At 38.1% G+C, this 22,145-nt stretch overlaps 2 protein-coding genes across 2 annotated transcripts; one reads left to right on the top strand and one right to left on the bottom strand.

Annotated features, from left to right (window-relative positions):
* The first annotated feature begins 7,463 nt into the window (after positions 1–7,463).
* On the top strand, positions 7,464–8,107 carry LOC144708880 (uncharacterized). The gene has a single exon (XM_078582328.1). The coding sequence runs from the start codon at positions 7,573–7,575 to the stop codon at positions 8,032–8,034; it is 462 nt and encodes a 153-aa protein (XP_078438454.1). The 5' UTR covers positions 7,464–7,572; the 3' UTR covers positions 8,035–8,107.
* A 2,542-nt stretch (positions 8,108–10,649) lies between these two features.
* LOC144708298 (pentatricopeptide repeat-containing protein At2g29760, chloroplastic-like) lies at positions 10,650–12,446 on the bottom strand. Its single transcript, XM_078581545.1, has one exon. It carries the CDS (start codon positions 12,444–12,446, stop codon positions 10,650–10,652), a length of 1,797 nt encoding a protein of 598 aa, XP_078437671.1.
* Positions 12,447–22,145: the final 9,699 nt, after the last annotated feature.

Below are 22,145 nucleotides of genomic sequence, written 5' to 3'. Positions count from 1 at the left end.
CTTGACCATTCAATCATCTTCGTGAACTTCTTGATGCACTCGAACTAAGACCGTTTAGAATCCCATGATTAGAGACTCGTTGCCCATAGTCAATGAAAAATCGTCTGTCCATAAGATATCTTTGGTGTCTTATGTATAAGGACCACTTACACAATCATGATGTGAATCAACCTGATTGACAGTTTGGTATAATGTCATTCAGGGATGTGTACGGATCAATTCACTGAACTCTTTCCACTTAAGAGCACCCACTATCCATCCTTAGTGTCTCCACACTAATGGATAGGGGACCAGCCTTACTCATCATATGAGGGAGGCTAGATAGTGGTATTCTGCTATTCTGTCTGGATACTTTGATGTCCTTCACGTGCATCCTTCGAATAGGAATGTTTAGAACACATGCTTAAAGACTAGTGATCTCTGTATTACAATCTCATCATAATTTACCAAGTCCGAACATACATTCATGGACTTCATTATAAACATCACATGTGCACTATAATGAGTATGTTTAAGTAATGAACATGGAACGAGATGTGGATTGTGTGATTGGCTTGTCGGCCACATATATTTCCATCAGTTCTCCCTTCGTTTTCTCTCTTTCTCTGCATTTTCTCTACTCTCCACCTATCTCTCTGCACATCATTTTCTCCATCGTTTCCTCTATCATCTTTCTATATCTTGGGGGATGCAATCTCTCCCTGTAGTCTTGACCCTCTGTTTTTTCTTCTCTCTTTATTTGTCTCTTTGCACGTTGTAATTCAGTGTTCTAGTGATGATGTCTATGTTGGAGATAAATGTCCCCCAAGACAATGACTCAGATCAAGGCCATTTGAAATGGCCAAACCACAGAGGGTAGTCCCATTGGGATTTAACTCTGTAATTATTTTCAGGATTGAATTTTAATCAGAATTTAACTCTTATTGGAGCTGAACTATTATCTAAATTTAGCTCAATGCACTATTTTTGAATTTATCTCAATGAGCGGATCAGAATTTGACTCTTCTCAATGCACTGTCTCTTTCACCTATTTTTTGTTGAAATTTACTTTTACATTATAATATTGCGCATACTTATGTAACTTAACTGTTACTTGTTCATCCTCTATGCATACTAACATGTATATTACATAATTTTGAATGGAATTTCCCACACGGAGACTTGCGCGTTGACTCAGGTGGAGAGTCAACGACAGCATAAATTCAGGAAACCACTCTGCTTTTAGTTGGGAAATCTCATATCAAATTTAAAGGGAAGGAAAAAATATCGAAATATTTCACAGAGGTCGGGTTGGGCATATGGGCATGCATACTATGTCACGACCAAAAAGTTGACCCATTAAGGAATACGTTGCAGAGGTGTACAGATGGATCTACGAACAAATTCTTGAGGCATGTGGAGTTTAGCCATGTTAGAATTCATTATAAGCTGAAGGGCATTCATACTGATCAACGCTCGAATCTTGAGGCATACAAGCAAGGAGGTGTAGTGATTAAGACTCTAGAGAAGACGGAGATTATAGCACAATTTGTTAGTCTTACGGACTCCCCTTGGGCCATCTTGGACAATGTGGGGTTCAACGTTATGTGGAAGTACGCCGCTGAGATGACTGTTGGCCCACCAGGATCGAAGGAAATAAAGACTGCGACACAGAAACTGTACGGGGTCATGAAAGGGAGGCTCATAAATTTGCTAGCAAAGGTCCTCAAGGTCTCACTGATAGTGAAAGCTTGGATTGCTGAGAATTCATGGGGTCCTTTGGGAATAACAGTTCATTGGGTGAAAAAGCTATGGAAACTATGTGAACGTGGGCTTGCAATACGCGAGCTTGTGGGGAAGCATGATGGTGAGAATATGAGCCCAATTGTGCACTAAGCGTTGGATGACTTTGGTTTGAGAACGAAGGTTGGCAATCTTAATTCTGTAATATATTATTTTATTACAAATCTCACCATTTTTCAATGTAGGTTGGCACTATCACCACAGGCAATGCCTCAAGCAACAGGCAGATGATATCGGTGTTGGCGAAAGAGCTTAGGGAGGTGAATGACCATTTCACAATGGATCGACATATCCCATGTGCTGCTCCTTTGACGAACATCATTGGTCAAGCTGCATTGAAGTCATTGAACGTAGTAATGAATGTACCTCCCCCTAGGATTGTGGATAGTTGCATATTTGGGAAAGGAGACAATAGTGCTTATGATGCTGACATAGATGATTTGGATGCCATGAGTGAGGCCAGGGCAAGCTATGGAGACGATCATTCATGATCATGCCCTTGTCTTGGGGAATGTGATCACTTGCTAGAGAGCCTTAATCACATGCATCCAAGAATTGACTCAACGACGCCTAGTACGTGAAGACATGTAAAGACCTCAAAAAAAAGAATCACAACCAAATCCCATTGGATTGTCCAACACAATGGAAAAATACGCATGACATGTTACATGCTGCATTGGAGAAGTGAGATATCATCAATTTCATGGTTTTACAAATCTTGTCTGCATATGAGAAGGACATGAGAGTCTCTCGTGACGAGTGGGAAATGGTGGCTGGTTTTCACGACATCCTAGAGCCAGTTTACAAAATAACAAACTCTGTTAGTGGCTCGAAAATAGTGAGATTCGTTCAAGTGCTTCGCATTTTGAAGGCATTGATGAAACATATTGATCCTATCCTACAGAAGTTTGATATGTTTATAATCTTTACCTTGGGAAGAAAGCTAACTATTGGACAAGGAACATCAATCTGACAATCATGTGAGAGTATGAAGATTTAAATTATTGAATTATGAGACAATTATATCAAATAACCGTGCGACCACAACAGCGGCCATTCCTGACCCTTTCAACAAGGGGTCATCACTCAATCCTAGCGTCAATCATGATGCTCTAGTATTTGTCCGATGACTAATGTCCCTTCATGGGAACCAATTTCTAGCATCTAATGACCATGAGGATGAAGATCGGCTCACTAAACTCATCGATGGGTACCGCCCCTAGAGAAAAGGAGCAACAACTACTCAATCCAGCAAAGGAATTAGAAACTTATCTCCAAGAAACGGATAGGAAGGACACAAAGACCGAACAAGTATGGTGGGCATGCATAGGTAATAATCTCAATTATAAGGGTTTAATTCTTTGTTCGTAATTGAGATTATTCAATAAAAATATATTTAACTGTACTTAAAAACACTTAGTTAGTGATGAGTAAGGATCTTCTCCACAATGAACGATGATTAAGGATTTAATTTCTTATGCCAGTGATGATCAACGAGAGGATAGATGAGGACAATATTAGAAGATATGAGCTAGTGATATTGATTAAAAATATGTAAGTTATGTGTTAATTTAACTTAAAGAAAATAGTAAGTGAAAGTGACGGACACGATGATGGACGATGGTATGAACGAGGATAGAGATTAGATATGGAGTGGTACGATGGAGAGGATAGAGAGACGAGATAAGAAAGTAAAATGTGAGTAAATATACGATGATAAGCCCTAATTATGATAACTATGGTGTCGGGAAAGAGACAACGTAAGGCGAAGACACTTACCTTAGATCCTTACATTCCACCAAGATCACGGTGATTTACGAGTGTCAGTAAGCTCCTCCTCTTCTCCAATGCTTCTCCTCACACGCCCAGGACACCAAGAACAGATTTCATGGATCTCAAAACTCACTATCTTTCAATCAGCCTACACAAGTAGGAAGAAAGTGCAAGATGAATTTCACAATGATTCAGGCCTCTATTTATATATCAAAGGGTATGGATGGAAGGAGGAGGGGAAGATGAAGCAGTGCTAAAAATTTCAGCTAAATCGGAGTTGTAGATCAAACGTTATGGCCGTTTGAAGTTGAAGCAATCGTAGCCTTTGATTTCCTTCTCTCTCTTCATCATCGTCCTCGTTTTTTGTTTCCGTTAAATAGTCCAATCGCTTGAGATTCTGTGTCATTTTGTCTTCTGCGTGCACACTTTTTGGAGTCCAAGTGTATCTATAAAAAGGACAAAATACAAAAAGGAAGAAAAGAAAGAGAAAACAAAGGGCAAAATAAAAATGATGAAAAAAATAAGATCCCTTCTTGTGGCTGACGTGGCGGCATGTCAGCGCATGCCATGTCGCCTCTCTCTCTTTCTTCTCTTTATTTTTTTCGTGTGGTCACGCCGCCTCTGTTGGAATCAAAAGAGAGAGCAAAAAGTAATTTTTCGTCTTTTGTGCCTCGGTCCATGTAGCATTTATTGCAAAACAGGCGTCTTTTTTATTCGTCCACGTCATCCTGCGCAGAAAAAAATAAAGAAGGATTTTCGTTAGTCATAAATGAAATCATCGCTTCGCGAATCGTGAAGCGATGATTGCCTGGATAATGATTGGTGACACCAATCATTAACTCAGTTGATGATTGGCTGGCGCCAATCATCATAGAGCACTATGATTTGTCGCCGTTCGATGAATCCAACGACGACACATGGCAGTGCGAAAAAAAATAAAATACTTTTAAATTTTATATTAAATAAAATAAAAGCTCAAAAACAATTATAAATATATATTTCGACTTGCAAAAATCATATATTTCCAGATTTAATGTCAAAAATTCCAAAAAAAATCATATTTTGCCTCAAAAATCATATTCTTTTAGAATCTATTGTCAGAAAATTCTCCAAAAATACACAAAAATGTACACTATTCAGGAACTCATTCTAAAAATAGTATCATTCATAATATGAGTAATTTAATGCAGATAAACATGTAAATATGATCATATAAGGTACTAATGCATGTTATCAATAGGGGCACAGACTTACCCTCGACTTGCTATCCTTGTTCAACAATTTCTTTGTATATGCATAACTAGTACCCAATAGAGTGTTTGTTCTCTGTAGGCCATGCAGTTGTCACATTCAAATGGGCATGCCTTACTGCTGAAAGCACTGAGCTCCTTGTCATTGTCAAGAGCTGGTTGTGTGCCAAGAATGCACTATTGGTCATTGTGAAGTGTTGTTGATAATGATAAGGGCTTCTCGGACAATGACGACTAGTATGAGGTAATTGTTCTCATCTAAAATACCACAGCACTTCATATAAATTATTTTTTGAAATTTACCCATCCAGTTCATTCCATTGCAGAAGTAGCAAGGCTTTCATTTAGAAAGGATGATGTAGGAACTTCTCGATGGTGTCCAAGTAGAAGCCCAAGACATGTGGATTGTATCCTTCTCGAAGGCACCCAAGAAGAAAGAATTGTATCATTCATAATATTATTTATCCTATTACTCTGAGGAGCAGAAAAAAATTCCCTTTAATTTACTTTTTCCGTAATTTAAAATTTTTTAACTTCATAGGCTCTTATATAATAATTCCACTATAACTTGACAAAGTATTGTACTTAATATGACCAATAATATTTCCTCTCAATTATGTAATAAAAATTATACACCATAATGAAATTTTAAATATTTTAAATTACTAAATTTGTCCATACTATTTATCCTATTTTCTAAGGAGAAAAATATAGTTTCCCTTTAATTTATTTTTTCCATAATTTAAAATGTTTATACTTCATAGGCTCATATATAATACGTCTTATATATCTTGGCAAAGTATTATACTTAATATGACCAATAATATTTCCTTTCAATTATGTACTAAAATAATACTCCTTTAATTTACTTTTTCTATAATTTAAAAGTTATATACTTCATAGACTCTTATATAATACTTCCTAAATATCTTGGGAAAATATTATACTTAATATGACAAATAATATTTCCTTTCAATTATGTGAGAAAAAATACATTATAATGAAATTTAAAATATTTAAAAGTACTTAATTTATTAAATTTGTCCATATTATTTGTCCTATTATTCTAAGGAGAAAAAAATCCCCATTTTGCCCTATTCAAATGTTTTTAAAATTCTGTCTCCAATGTCATCCATGACGCCCGTCCCGTCACATCACTCGTCCAAGACCCTTTGTCACCGTCATGTCACCCGTCATGGGTACTGCATCACTGTCCCTGTCACCAATTTGTCACCTTGATGAGTGACATGGCGGATGAGGTTTGTCATTCCCTAAGAGAGAGAGAGAATGAAGGGGATAGAGAAGGTGAGAAATAGAGATATAGAGAAATAGAGAGAGAGGGAGAGAGAAACAACAGGGTGAGAGAAAGAGAGAGATTGATATGAGTGAGATAGAGAGAGAGAGAGATTAAGAGAGAAATCTACAGAGAGAGCGAGAGAGAGAGAGAGAGAGAGAGAGAGAGAACTTGAAAGAGAAATAGAGAGAGAGAGAGAGAAATCGATGGACAAATAGAGAGAGAGAGAGAGAGAGAGAAATTGAGGGAGAAATAGGGAGAGAGATTAAGGGAGAAATAGGGAGAGAAAAATTGAGGGAGAAATAGAGAGAGAGAGAGAGAGAAAAAAAAATTAAGAGAAAATATAAGAGAGAAATAGAGAGAGAGAGAGAGATTAAGGAAGAGAGAGAGAGAGAAAGGGAGAAATAGATAGAGAGAGAGAGATTAAGGGAGAAATAGAGAAAGAGAGAGATAAAGGGAGAAATAGAGAGAGAGAAATTGAGGGAGAAATAGAGAGAGAGAAATTGAGGGAGAAAGAGAGAGAGAGAGAGAGAGAGAGAGAGAAATCGAAGGAGAATAGAGAGAGAGAGAGAGAAATCGAGGGAGAAATAGAGAGAGAGAGATTAAGAGAGAAATAGAGAGAGATAAAGAGAGAAATTGATTTAGAAATAGACACAGAGAGAGAGAGAGAAATTGAGGGAGAAACAGAGAGAGAGAGAGAACTTGAGGGAGAAATAGACAGAGAGAGAGAGAACTTGAGGGAGAAATAGATAGATAGATAGAGAGAGAGAGAACTTGAGGGAGAAATAGATAGATAGAGAGAGAGAAAAAACTTGAGGGAGAAATATAGAGAGAGAGAGAACTTGAGGGAGAAATAGATAGAGAGAGAGAGAGATTGAGGGAGAAATATAGATAGAGAGAGAGAGAACTTGCGGGAGAAATATAGATAGATAGATAGAGAGAGAGAGAGAGAACTTGAGGGAGAAATAGAGAGAGAGAGAGAGAGAGAAAACTTGAGGGAGAAATAGATAGAGAGAGAGAGAGAGATTGAGGGAGAAATATAGATAGAGAGAGAGAGAGAACTTGAGGGAGAAATATAGATAGATAGAGAGAGGGAGAGAACTTGTGGGAGAAATAGATAGAGAGAGAGAGAGAGAACTTGAGGGAGAAAAATAGAGAGAGAGAGAGAGAGAGAGAGAGAGAGAGAGAACTTGAGGGAGAAATAGATGGAGAGAAAGAGAGAACTTGAGGGAGAAATAGATGGAGAGAAAGAGAGAACTTGAGGGAGAAATAGATAGATAGATAGAGAGAGAGAGAGAGAGAACTTGAGGGAGAAATAGATCGATAGATAAATAGAGAGAGAGAGAGAACTTGAGGGAGAAATTGAGAGAGAGAGAACTTGAGGGAGGAATTGAGGGAGAAATAGAGAGAGAGAGAGAGAGAGAGAGAGAGAGAGGGACTGAAAGACAGAGAGAGAGGGGAGAAGAGGGGAAGATGGAGGAGACGGGTTGGGAGCAGAGGCTACGCGCGACGACCCATCTCCTCTCTTCTCCCCCGGCAGAGACGGCTTCCACCTCCATCCACTCCCAGCTCTTCCTCGCCGCCTGCGCCCCCTCCTACGCCCGCTGGGACTTCCCCCCCTTCCTCGCCCCCCTCCCCCTCCTCCCCTGGTCTCTCTCCTTCTTCCTCTCCCGCCTCCGCCACTCCCCCCCTTCCCCTTCCTGGCGCTCCAAGTGCCCCTTCCAGCAGCCCCCACCCCTCTTCCTCTCCCCCGCCGTCGACCCGCCGCCGTCCCCGCCCTCCGCCGACGCGCTCCGCCGCTACTTCCGCCGCCGCCTCCGCCGCCGCCGCCCCGGCTTCGACCTCCCCGGCCCGGTCGTCGTTCTCATCCCCAACTTGCTCCTCTTCTCCCTCCTCTTCTGGGATCCCCTCTCCCTCCGGCAGGAGAATTTGTGAGTTGGTGGTCTTGATTCGGAAATGGGTTTCGTGTTTGTGGGTTGATTCGGAAATTGTTGTCGGATTGGTTGAATTGGCTTTGGAGGAAGTGGGTGGTCCGCTGAATCGCAAAGAGAAAGGAGTGCAACTGATCTTCTGATCTTTGAAAATAATTAAGATGGTCTTGATATGGGTATATCTCGTTCCGATTTAGGAAATGGGTTTCGTATTTGTGGGTTGATCTTCGAACTGGGTTGTGGGTCGATTCGGAAATTGCTGTCGGATTGGTTGAATTGGCTTTGGAAGAGAGAGGAATGCAACTGATCCGCTGATCTTTGATAAGAATAGAAATGGCCTTGATCTGGGTATATCTCGTTCCGACTTAGGAAATCTGTTCTTGTATTTGTTGGATGATCTTCGAATTAGGTATTGGGTTGATTCGGAAATTGCTGTCGGATTGGTTGAATGGTCTTTGGAGGAACTGGGTGATCCGCTGAATCGAGAGGAGAAAGGAATTCAACTGATCGGCTGATCTTTGATTGGAACCGAGATGGTCTTGATCTGGCTTTATCTCGTTCCGATTCGGCAAATGGGTTTCGTATTTGTTGGATGATTTTCGAACTAGGTAGTAGGTTGATCCGGAAATTGCTGTCGGATTGGTTGAATGATCTTTGGAAGAAGTGGGTGATCCGCTGAATTGGGAAAAGATAGGAATGCAACTAATCCGCTGATCATTGATAGGAATCAAGATGGTCTCGATCTGGATTTATCTCATTCCGATTCGGGAAATCGGTTAATGTATTTGTTGGATGATCTTCCAACTAGATGGTGGGTTGATTCGGAAATTGCTGTCAGATTGGTTGAATTGGCTTTGGAAGAAGTGGGTGATCCGCTGAATCGAGAAGAGAAAGGAATTCAACTAATCCCCAAATCCAAATCGAGATGGTCTTGATCTGGATTTATTTCGTTCCGATTCGGGAAATGGGTTTCGTATTTGTTGAATGATCTTCCATCTAGATAGTGGGTTGATTCGGATTGGTTGAATGGTCTTTGGAAGAACTCGGTGATCTGCTGAATCAAGAAGAGAAAGGGAAAGGAATTCAACTGATCTGCTGATCTTTGGTTGGAATCGACATGGTCTTCATCTGGATTTATCTCGTTCCGACTCAAGAAATCGGTTTTTGTATTTGGTGGATGATCTTCAAACAACATGGCGGCTTTATTCGGGAATTGTGAAATCTCCGAATAAAATTTGGATATGGAGACCAGAACTGATCGATGGAAGAATTGTTGATCATATATTTCTGATCGGGAATCTTGACCGATTACAGATTTGATGAATGGGCAAGGGTTCATGGTTGAATTTCATGTGTCGTCCAAATTTGGTCAAATCAAATTTGATTAAATTCAGGGGAAACAGTGAAAAGTGGATTGGGAAAGGGTAGGATCAAATCAAATCCAAACACAATTGAAGGATAATCAATTGAGGAAAACAGAACAGTAAAATGTTGGAGAAATTTGGAAGAAAATCAGAGAAATTAGAAAAAATTACCTAATCCAATGTAATTTAAATTGATAAAATTTTCAAACCTTCAGTTCGCGATTGATTCAAGGGTGGAAATTAAATAAACTCCATGTTTCACTCTATCATGCTCCTGGAGGATTCAATGGGACTCTCGAAGTATCAAAATCATCATCATATCATCACTCTTGTTATTAATTTTCCACTTCTCCTTGACTATGCTGACCAATCACATTTTTTCTTCTAATTTCTTCATCTAATTTATCATTTATCTTCTGTTGAGTAAACTTATAACTAGTAGTGATACAAACGTATATTTAGGTCTTGTCTCATAATTGATTTTCTTAATCTTTGGATTTTTGGATTTTTCCAGTGACGTCAATCTGTGGAATTACTGCGCGTAACCCTAAAAGTAACAACCGATGCATGAAATGACACGCACATATATCTAATTATGTTTAATTTATGTGAATGCAAACCTTGACTGAGTCATCTCTTCCTGTTGTCACTCATCAAAAGTTACCGAATAACACCAATGGAACCATCTCCTCTCATCAGATGAAAACTATCTCAATTTGTATGATCTGGTGAAAAAAAATACTCATAAATATCATACGTGTGGCAGACAACATGACTTCTCCCACCTCTTGTTTTCACCAATAAATTTCCCCACCAAAACTATAATGAGGCTCTACTCAAAAGTATTTTTGGACGATGACAAGAAATTTCCATCGCCTTCTTACATAACCTCATTGTCATTCATGATCACATGCAGCTTGAATCATGATGGTGATCGCCATCCTGATCATGGACAATGACGATAACTATGGGAATTTTGTAACCATTTATTCCCTCTGAGAGAGTTTTACCAAGGGAGAGTGACGAGAGGCAATGGCAAGAGAAAATAATCATTGTCAGCAAGGTGACCCTCATACACAATGACACTACTCACCAAGTTGAAACTCATACCACAACAGTATAACTTCATCTCCCCCCCATTAGCAGAAGTAGCTATCACATCAGTTGGATGACCTTAGAAATCTCATCATAGTGCAAAATGAAACATGCATTTATCCAATCTGTAGTAACTTTACTCACCCTTTGATTTTTTTCATCAAGATTGCAATTCACAAAGCTCTTGACCTAGGCCTTCCCCTGAGAAAAACTCAAACACAACACCATCAACATCAATGGTGCTGCAACCAGGGATTTTCTTGGCCCCTCTCTCCTCCATCATCTCCCTAATTCTCTTTGCCTCTCCCCGGCGGCCCCGTCCTTTGAGCATGTTGCAGTAAGCCACATAACTGCCATCCTGCGCCGGCTGAACCTCTCTGAGAAGCCGCCGGGCAACGACTTCCCCCCGCCGAAGCTCCCCGAAGACGGCGTACCCACTCAACAGAGCTCCCAAAACTTCTCTGCCCGGCTCTCCCTCCATCCTCCTAACAAATTCCTCTGCTTCTTCCACCTTCCCTGCCCTGATCAACATGTCCACCATGCACCCATCATGCTCAAGCTTGGGCCTGATCCCATAAACCTCCTCCATAGACCCGTAATGGCGGCGGCCTTCTTCAACCAGCCCACTGTGGCTGCATGCAGAGAGCACCGCCACGAAGGTGACGTCGTCTGGCTTCATCCCCTCCCTCTGCATCTGCCTAAACGTCTCCAGCGCCTGCGCGCCCTGCCCATTCATGGCGAGCCCGGAGATGATCACATTCCAGGAGACCAAGTCCTTCTCTGCCGCCGCCACCTCGAAGGTCCGGCAAGCGGCGCCGACGCTGCCGCACTTTGCATACATGTTCACCAAGGAATTGCGCAATCCGGCGGTGAAGCTCATCCCAGATCGGACTATATAAGCATGGATCCATGTCCCTGAGCTGAGATCGCCTGTCTGTGCACACGCGGAGAGCGCCGCCGAGAGCGTGACCGGGTTCGGCGCGACGCTTCCTTCTTCTAGCATTGTCCTGAACAGGGCCAGAGCTTCTTCGCCACGGCCATGCTGTGCAAGCCCAGAAATCATGGCAGACCAGGTCACCACGTTTCTCTCTGGCATTTCATCGAACATCTTCTTTGCCAAGTCTAAGGCCCCGCACTTGGCGTACATGTCAACCACCGCTGTCTCAAGCATTACTATTGAATTACTACTTCTTACTCTGGCCGCCAAGTCCCTCTCAGGCATTTCCTCGAACATCTCTTCTGCTCTGTCCACCGCCGAGCTTTTCCTTCTTTCTTTGGAGATGGCGGAGGAGAGCTTCATCGCCATGGCCAGGTCCTTAAGTTCAGCGCAGGCGGAAACAGCGCTGGTCAAGGTTACCTCGTCGGATTCGACATGGGTCTCCTCCATTTCTAAAAACAACCGCAGAGCTTCTTCTGGGTATTTGTTCTTCGCTAGCCCACTGATGATGGAGCTCCAGATGACCTGGTTCCCACTTCCGCCAGTCTGATTGAAGACGGCCATGGCGGATTGTGGGTCGGAGCAAGAAGCGTACATGGAAATCAGAGTACCCACCACGAAAGAATCGCCGGCGAGGCCGAGCTTGAGGAGCTGGCCATGGAGAGTTCTCCCCTCGAAGGAAGACGAGGACTGAGCGCAGGCCTTGAGCAAAGATGGGTAGGTGAAGCGGTCTGGGGAGAAGTTCCATTGCTGGGTGAGCTCTGAGAAGGTGAGGAGGGCGGTGAAGGGGAGATTGAGGTTGACGAGGGAGCGGAGGAGAGAGTTGCAGGAGAGGGAGAGGCGGTGGAGGGAGGCTGAGTGGTGGATGGCGCCGGTGAGGATGAGGTGGGCGTGGATTTGAGAGGGGAGTCTCGGGGATTTGAAGGGGTTGATGGGTTTTGAGAGGGGAGGGGCTGCAGGGAGGGAGGTTGAGCATGGAGGGTGGGAAGCCTGGGAGAGGACAAGGCCTGTAAGGACCATGAGTGGAGACACAGGGAGTGTATGGATGGAGAGGAAAGGTTATTCATATCCTACTTCCCTCCATTGGTTGACCGATGAGGAGATACAAATAGATGTGTAGATAGATATATAACTAGACACATACATACAGCTAGAATGGACAGATAGATATATAACTAGACACATACATAGAGCTAGAGTGGACAGATAGATATATAACTAGACACATACATACAGCTAGAATGGACAGATAGATTTATCATTAGATACATATATATACCATGAATGGACAGATAGATATATCGCTAGATACATATATATATATATATATATAACTAAAATGGACAGATAGATATATCATTAGATACATATATATACCAAGAATGGACAGATAGATATATCACTAGATACATGTATATATATATATAACTAAAATGGACAGATTGATATATCACTAGTTACATACATATAGCTAGAATGGACAGATAGGTATATATATAACTAGATACATACATACATCTAGAATGGACAATAGATATATAACTAGATACATACATACAGCTAGAATGGACAGATAGATATATAACTAGATACATACATACAGCTAGAATGGACAGATAGACACATAGACACTTACATACAGATAGATAGACATAACTAAATTGGAAAAGTCCTACTGTGGAAAGTTGGAAAATGAGTGATAAATGGGTGGTACTCAAATTGGACTGCTTTGGGAGTTGGGACCCTTGAATAAAATTCCCAAGATATATCTGCTCTAATCCAGATCTACAGCTTAAAGACCGGTTATCTTAAGATTGGATTTTTTTTTCTCAGACAAAGAGGAATCTCATAACACATTATTTCAGAGATCAGAGAAAAAAATTACACGATACAAAATCAGGACATGGCCATTTGGATACTAACCACCCATGGTGAATGTACTACAAAATTTACATGGCAACACTTCAAATAATAAAAGATAACCAATACCTTAACTACAGCCCTTTGGAGAACATCTATCCATAAAAGACTAAAGTTTTTTATGCGGAAATTTGTGAACAATATCCTACCATTGGATAAATATGTTCAACAGATAAGTATTTATAGTGCTTCAAAATGTGTATGTTGCCTCCAGAATCCTCAAACAGAAGACCCTGAACACCTATTTTGCATTGGAAACTGGAGAAAGCACACTTGGAACTGGGCATTGAGCAAATTGGATCTTACACTAAGGCCAAATCTGTCGATGATGACATGGCTGAATCACATATCGGTAGTTCATTGCTACAGAGAGTAAAACTGTTATCCTCACAAAATGTTTAGCCGTGATATTATAATGGGAGATTTGGAAGAAAATAAATCAAAGGAAATAGGAAAATGACAGAGTTAGATACTGGTCCATTACTAAAAAAATACAGGGGTAGATCAAAGATATAGAACCGATTATAAAACCAACAAAGATAACATCTTGAAAATAAATCAAGAATTATAAAACTGGAAACTGCATCCTATGAACATACCTTATAATAATGCCCTCTTTTTTTCACATGGACACCACCGCCTACGAGAATGTATAAGATAAATGCGGATGGTGCCACATAGGGGCACCTAGGGAGAGCCACAGGAGGACTTCTAAGATATTCAAAAAACTTAATCATCTTTACCTTTTCTCATCCATACAGAGAAATGACCAATATGGAAGCTGAATGTGATTCATTATTTGATAGGTTGGAAATATGTAGTCAACAAAGGCATTAGTAGTCTATATGTTGAGTCAGATTCAATGGAAATATACCATATGATCTTTACCTTTTCTCATCCATACAGAGAAATGACCAATATGGAAGGTGAATGTGAGGCATTATTTGATAGTTTAGAAATATTCCATACAAGTAGACTATGGAAGCTACAACCCTGGTGGGACAAGATTCAATTATATCTATCACTAATAAAATGGATGCAAGTATATCTATCGAAAAGGTAATCAGGTGCAGTTGGACTAACTCATCATGTATACCTCCACCATGAAAAGTTTATTTATTACATGACTGCTGACTTGCCACATCATTTACAAGGCCTCTATCACATGGAAAAATCGTGTTTGACATCAATAAAACAGGTAAAACATATGGCACAGCATTATCAAAATTCACACAAAAAAGAATTTCAGACTAAGAGGTAAGGTTATATTTATCCAGTTTTATTGGTTCATATGCTTATCATTCCATCTCAATCCATTTAAAATTTCATCTCGTTCTTTTTAAAATAAAACAAATAAGAAGAGAAAATTTCACAAGCCTCATTTCTCTTTCCATGATCATTTTAGCTCTCAGACATATTTATGACATTTTTTTGTATCCTCGTAGGAAAAAAAAACTGCATATTTGAAGATGAGGGCCCCGATCCGCCTTTTCTTACGTGCCTCACATATTATTGTACTCCTATGCAAGCAAGAAGTTAGACTCATCAAGGACTCTTGTGGCCCATGAGGGAGTAGAAGAGGTTGGATATTCAACACTGTAATACAGCATTTATTGCAGAATCAGCAATTGTATACGTCTTAGATTAGGAGCTACTAATCAGGATCATTGGAAATCAATGGGGGAATCACAACTTAAAGGGGGAATGAGAAAAATAAATGAAAAAAAAACATATGACAAAGAAGCAAGAGAAAGCAAACAATAGTTTTTTTCGCAAAGCGCCAATATATGGGCTCAGCAGCAAGGCAACGATAGAGCCACATACTGCAATGACAACCATATCATCCAATCCAAGTTTAAAAAAAAAAACAAAAAAGACAAGAATCTTTGAAAATACCTTTTCACAAGCCCTCCCAAAGTATGTGCAAAGTGATATCTGATATAGGTCTCCTGCTATTATTCAAGAGCGGTCAACAGCATAAAACTTTTCTCTTTCCCAAAAAAGTCAATGCTAACCCTCTTTAACTGCAAGGTTTTGGTTATCAATCTTCCTGGGCCAACGAATATATTTTGGCTGAGATCTGTAATAAATATTTTGTTATTGCTTAGAGCCTGGCTTGCTTTCAATTCACACTTTTAAACTCAAATGGATTCATGATGGTCAATGTACATGTAACTGCAAAAATACTTGGTTTAGATAGCAGGATATCAGGTTTCTTGCAATATTTATTGCATGATGCAAGCTTTTTGAATCTATCTCCCACAATTTGGTGTTGCGGACAGATAAGGTGTCTCCTTTGAATCAATAAAGGAATAGACCTACAGCTTGATGATACAAAACCAAGATGATTCAAGAGAAACTGATGGATATTATGTGGCCATCAAGTCAATCCCACAACCATGTTTAATTAAGTTCAATGAATAACATATTACGTTCATTATTATTCTAGTGTGATGTTTATATTGAAGTCCATGAATACATGAAATGACATAGTGAATTATGATGATATCATAATACAGTAATCACTAGTTTTTAAACATGTATTCTAAATATTCTTATTCGATGGATAGTTGAGACGGACATCAAATTATCTGGATAGAATAGCACTAACTGATCCTACTTATATGATATGTATAGCTGATCATGTGGCTATTAGTGTGGCGACACTAAGGACAGATAGTAGGTGCTTTTTGGAGAAAGAGTTCACTAAATTGATCCGTATGAATCCTTGAATGGTATTATACCTAAACATCAATGAGGTTGATTCATGCCATGGTTGTATAAGTGATCCACTGACCTCAGACACTAAGGAAATCTCGTGGATGGATGACTGCATTTTGACTACGGCTTACGAGTCTTTAATCATGGGATTCAAACAAGTCATTGCTCGGATATAGTGAGAACCTCATGGAGGTGATTGAGTGGTCAAGATGGGATCATCCACCCACGGTATAAGAGGAGATTTACTCAAGGAAGACAATGCAGAAAATCCCTGGCCAAGGTAGTGATGATATTGGAGAACGCTTTCTCCAATGATCTGCGTTACGCATCAGTACTAATCGAATGACGGATAAGGGTTTGACGATCAACCATACCCTAAGTCATTCGAGAGTCTCGCACAGATGATGGATCATACATATAAGGTAACAGATGACGGTAAAGGTTCCATGAGAGAGTTATAATACTAAGTATTTTCTAGAGCACAAGGTGTAGCTTGGCACCCCACGGGCTGGAAACTTAACCTATCGATTGGGTTAAATCAATCCTTAGTTAGTTTATCTATATGCTGATATAGTTAATTAATAAGGTTGGCTAATAATTTTTATTGGGCCACTAAAGTTATTAACTAGAATGATACATGGGCCTAGAGGGTCACACACATAAGATCATAAGGGCATTGGTAGATATATTTTACTGTGTGGGATTTTTGAGAAAAACTTAAGTAAAATATAAGTAGGGAAGAAGCACTCATTTCAAGCACCCAAGCCAGCCAGATTTGAGAGCCCCCCTTTTCTCCATTCTGCTCTCTTCTCCACTCAACCAAGGAGAGTGTCTTCCTGGTGAGAAGATGATAATCTCAATTTTAGGGTTAAAATTCGTCGTTGGTGATTGAGATTATTCAATAAAATATATTTGACCGTACTTAAAAATACGTAGTTAGTGATGAGTACGGATCGTCTCCACAGGGAACGATGATTAAGGAATTACTTTCTTAAACTAGTGATGATCAATGAGCGATCGACAAAAACACAATTCAAGGATATGAGCGAGTGATATCGATTAAGAAGTACTTAATTTATATGTTAATTTAACTTAAATAAAAGAGTAAGTGATTGTGACGGACACGATAATGAACTATGGTATGAACGAAGATAGTGGTTGGATATGGAATGGTACGATGGCAAGGATGGAGAGATGAGTGAGTGGGGACGTAAGTAAGTGAAGTGATAAATGAAACGTTGATAAAAAAAAACTATAACTATGATAACGATGATGTTGGGAGAGAAACAACGTAAGGCGAAGACACTTACCTTAGATCCTTACGTTCCGCCAGGATCACGGCGATTTGCGAGTGCCGGTAAGCTCCCCTCTTCTCTTTTGTCTCTTCCACACACCCAAGACACCAAGAACACTCTTGATGGATCTCAAAACTCACTCTCTTTCAATCAGCCCACAAAAGTGGGAAGCAAGTTCAAGATCGTTTTTACAATGATCCAGGCCTCTATTTATAGATTAGAGAGTATGGATAGAAAGAGGAGGGGAAGATGAAAAGTTATGGCCGTTGGAAGTTGAAGCAATCCTAGCCTTTAATTTCTTCTCACTCCTCATCAATGTCATCAGTTTGTGCCTGTTAAGAAGTCAAAGCACTTGGTATTCTGTGGCTTTTCGTATTCCGTGGCTTTTCATATTCCATGGCTTTTCGTATTCCGTGACTTTTCATATTCCGTGCCACATGTACATGTCAAAAGGACAAAAAACAAAGAAAAAATCTCTTTCTCAATGCTGATGTGGCGGCGCATCCGCACGCCACGTCACACTATGCCATAAAAAAAACAAAATACTTAAAAAATTTCATATTAAATCAAATAAAAGCCCAAAAAATACGTATAAATATATTTTTTGAATCAGAAAAATCATATCTTTCCAAATTTAATATCCAAAACTTCCAGAAAAATCATATTCTTTCTCAAAAAATTATATTCTTTTAGAATATACTATTAGAAAAATCCTAAAATATAGAAAATTCAGAAATTTGTTCTAAAAATAGATTTAATCATTTTAAGCTTGATAACATGCAAATATGAGTAATTTAATGCATAAAGCCGCATAAATATAATAATATAAGGCACTAAAAATGCATGTTATCAGAAGATCTTCAAGATTTTCAAGGAGAGTTGAAGAAGAATAGGTGGAGATCCAAGTGCCAAGTGATCGCGTGGATCCTTTTAGAGGCCGGACACGTGAATGGATTTAGAATGATCCCAACGCAAGCATGTCAAGGGTGGAACAAGTTCTCCAAAAGGTACATTTGATGTATTGTTTTATAGATTGATTACGAATCGATTTCACGCTTCCGCGTCATGGAAACCATATTTTCTATTGTTGAACCAAGGTGCATAACCCGAAAGAAACTACCCATGGTGATCTAAGAATCCTGAAGAGTAATACATCACAAGGAGCATGTTTCACAATGAATCTATCATGCTTCTCCAACTGATTACGCAAACTCATACTTCACAGGAAGTGATCAAGCAGGATACTGCATCTAAATACAACCAAATTATGTAACAAGGAACCAAACCAAAATTGCAAGGGCCATCAACCGATTATTCTTCAAAACATCAACAACAATGATTTCCACAAGCTTGACAAATTCTTATTCACAAAGTCTACTATAGCTGGAACTATCATATCAACGATATTTGCCCAAAGGGCATTTAAAACAATATATTCTCAAGTTCATATCTATGAAAATGATTTATTCATAAAAGATAGATAGGTAGATAGATATGTAGATAGATAAATCTTAGCAGCCCACTAGGAAATATAAAGATATTGTCCAGAAGGGTGAATTTTATATTTTCAAAATATCAACACTGAATGAAAAAATTGATACATGGGAAAACGAAATACAAAATAAATTGGCTGACACAAAAGATAAATAATTATTATTACTAAGAAAATATGACCTTATTAGAAGAACATTGTGATATGTTCCTTACACTGAAGGAGAATAAGAAATGGTTACAAGATAGTAATAAAAATACAAGATGGTAATAAAAATATAAGATCTTTCTACTTTATTAAAAATTAAAGAACCAAAAAATATTTTTACACCAATTCGAGAGTTAATACCAACAATGACCAATAGATTCAAGAATTGAAGGCAGTTCATTATTAGAAAACATCACCGACATTAAATTTTCCTTCGATCAATCAAGCACTTCTGGAGCTCACTACATAAGAAAAGCATGAGGATACCCAATGTTCTTGCCCCGAGATAACTTTACAAAAAATTATCCTATCTGTAGAATTAATCCCCTCATGATAGTGAGCCACTACCCGGTGAGGTCATCGCCCGTTTATTCATATCTTGTTGGGATCAAATGAAATAAGGTTTATGTGCAAATATCTAGTTTTTTCCTAAATAAAATCATATCCTTAATCACTAGTGGCATTCTGAAATCAGTTAACTCTCACGTTTAATAATACTTTCTTATCTTTATAAATTTCCAACTCCTGACATCTGAAAGTGAATTATCTACTAATAAATTTTAATTCCAAAACCACACAAACCAAATCTACTAATACATTGACTAGAGTCAAAGTCTTTTGGATTTTTTGTACTGATTATCTGATAATAATAGAAGATATATTTGGTTTTAATGAGAATCACAGAGAAGATCACATTAGAAAATAAGAAGAGTCTTTGTTTATGCACATATGTTCAACATACAGAATGTGTCTAATTCATCTTTATGCATAATAAGATAAAAATAATCCATGCAGTGACATGTATGTGGACGTTTTAAACAAAAGGACACAATTTCCAACCTCAGTGATTCCATTTAGAAACTAACTACTTGATAATTATCAAGGAAAAAATAGAGGGGCTAACTTATGTGAACTGGGTAAAAATCAAGCACAATTATATATATATATATATATATATATATATATATATATATATACATATATATATATATATATATATATATATATCCTAAACCCTAAACCCTAAACCCTAAACCCTATATATGTATATATAAACTTAAGGGATTGTTTTAAAAACTTAGACATTAAAAAAAGCTCACAACTAAAAATAAAATACAAACGCATGAAATAAATAATAAATGGTCAACATTAAAATGAATATTAGCTACTTCAAAAATCATGTTGCGTAACGTAAAAGCCTGATATCACTCATTTCGTAAATTCTAATTAGAAATCACTGAATAACGACAATTTACCTCCAAGTTTGTTTCTAATATCTTGCTTCAAACATCAGTATGGGACTCCCAAAACCTGGATTGGAGGAATAAGTTATAGATGGAGAATAAAAACTGTACTGTCTGCCAGAAAAATGTATAACTTATATATTAGTTAACGGTTGAGGCTCGTCTTCAAAATATCTTCTCTGGACAGTGTCCCATCTAGAAGGCTTATTCTTGTATTACAACAACCAGCTTCATTGTGGTTTATGTATCAATCTTGTTGATTAACATGGTGTTTCTGTTGTAGATATCCACATGGCTAGCGTTAACAAGTGCTTTAATATAGCACTATCTGGATGGATGGATAGAAACTTAGTTATCTTTTGATGCCGGGAAATTATTATTTTTCAATTTTGTTTAACTTATCTTTCCTGCTCTTTGTATCCTATCTTTATATTATGTCCCATCTTAGAGGCCTTAGTGCATCAGTTTTCTTTGTTCCACTATTCCTTAAGAGTCCAAATCCATTATTATGGAGAAAAATGAATGCATCATGGGCCCTTAATGATGTGCTAAAAGGTAACTGTATTCTTTTAATTCACTTATTTCTCATGAGTTTGTTCTAGTTTATTATTCTGGAAACTAGACTAGATTCACATGAACAATCACCCTCGAAATTCCACCCATAGAAAATTTTATAGAAATTATTGTGTATTGCAATCTGCAACCCAATTCCATGAGGAACTACGACATATTGCCGCCCAAAAAACACATGCGAAGGTATATTGATTACTTGTAATCCATTTGTTGCCTTTATAATTTCACTTTTATCAAAATAGTATAATTTATTAAATAAACTAGTAACTTTATTATTTTGTAGTTATATTTCGTTTTTATTGAAATTAATATCATGAAATCTAAAAAATATAAGAACGATTATTTGATATATAAAAAATATTTTTAGCTGAAAATTAGGTTTTATAATACCTTCTTTGAATAGACTTGCTCTGTGCTGAGTAATGAAATCATTATTAATTTTATTTCATAAATCAGAAAATTTCTATTTTAATCCTAATTTCTGATTTATTAGCCTACTAACACATCTTTTGATTATTATTTTTCTTGATGATATAATGAATTCATATTTTATATGATAATAAAACAGTGTAACTTATGTTGCATTTGATGAGTCATATGAACCGTACAGTCTTATTTCACCCAATAACAATGATTTTGTTCATTCCACTAGATATTTCAGTATATCGTAAAAGTTGTAATTCTCATCATCTTAAAAGTTATCCTCAATGTCATGATTCACTTTATTATGTACTAAGTCAAAGTTCTCGCCTTGATGATTCTCCTGAATATAACTAACAGTAAATATTGTGGATCATGAAGAGGATCCCAAGTATAAATTTCTTATTTTAATGCAGTTGTTCTCAATATGGCATTAAAGACAACCTTGATATCAATATTTTATTTTAGAATAAAAAATCAATATTTTATGTGAAAACATATTTGTTTTTAAAATTCTTGAATGAGGTGCATGATTTATTGCCCAATTGTATCTAAATGTAGAAAATCGTCACCGGAGGTCATATTCTAAAAATATTTCTTTATTCTACTTTTAATGTTAAATCAATTTATTACGTACAGTATTTTACCTGCTTACTTACCTTCTTATTAGACCATCTCCTCAAAACTGTTCATTTTATTTTCTTTTTCCTAAAGTTACATCTAATAGACACTATAACCTGCCGTCATCTTTAATATTATTGGTTTAGTAAAGTTAACTCCTAATCTACTTTCTTGAGAACCCAGACGAATACCATACAAATTATTTTTTGTAGTTCTGCAAATCTTT

This window comes from Wolffia australiana, chromosome 10, assembly GCF_029677425.1.
Source record: "Wolffia australiana isolate 7733 chromosome 10, ASM2967742v1".
NCBI lineage: Eukaryota > Viridiplantae > Streptophyta > Magnoliopsida > Alismatales > Araceae > Wolffia > Wolffia australiana.
This window is presented reverse-complemented; position numbering and strand designations above follow the sequence as displayed.

What these genes read in the sequence shown, in the direction of transcription:
- LOC144708298 (XM_078581545.1), bottom strand. Translation starts at nt 12,446, where the DNA reads ATGGTCCTTACAGGCCTTGTCCTCTCCCAGGCTTCCCACCCTCCATGC.
- LOC144708880 (XM_078582328.1), top strand. Translation starts at nt 7,573, where the DNA reads ATGGAGGAGACGGGTTGGGAGCAGAGGCTACGCGCGACGACCCATCTC.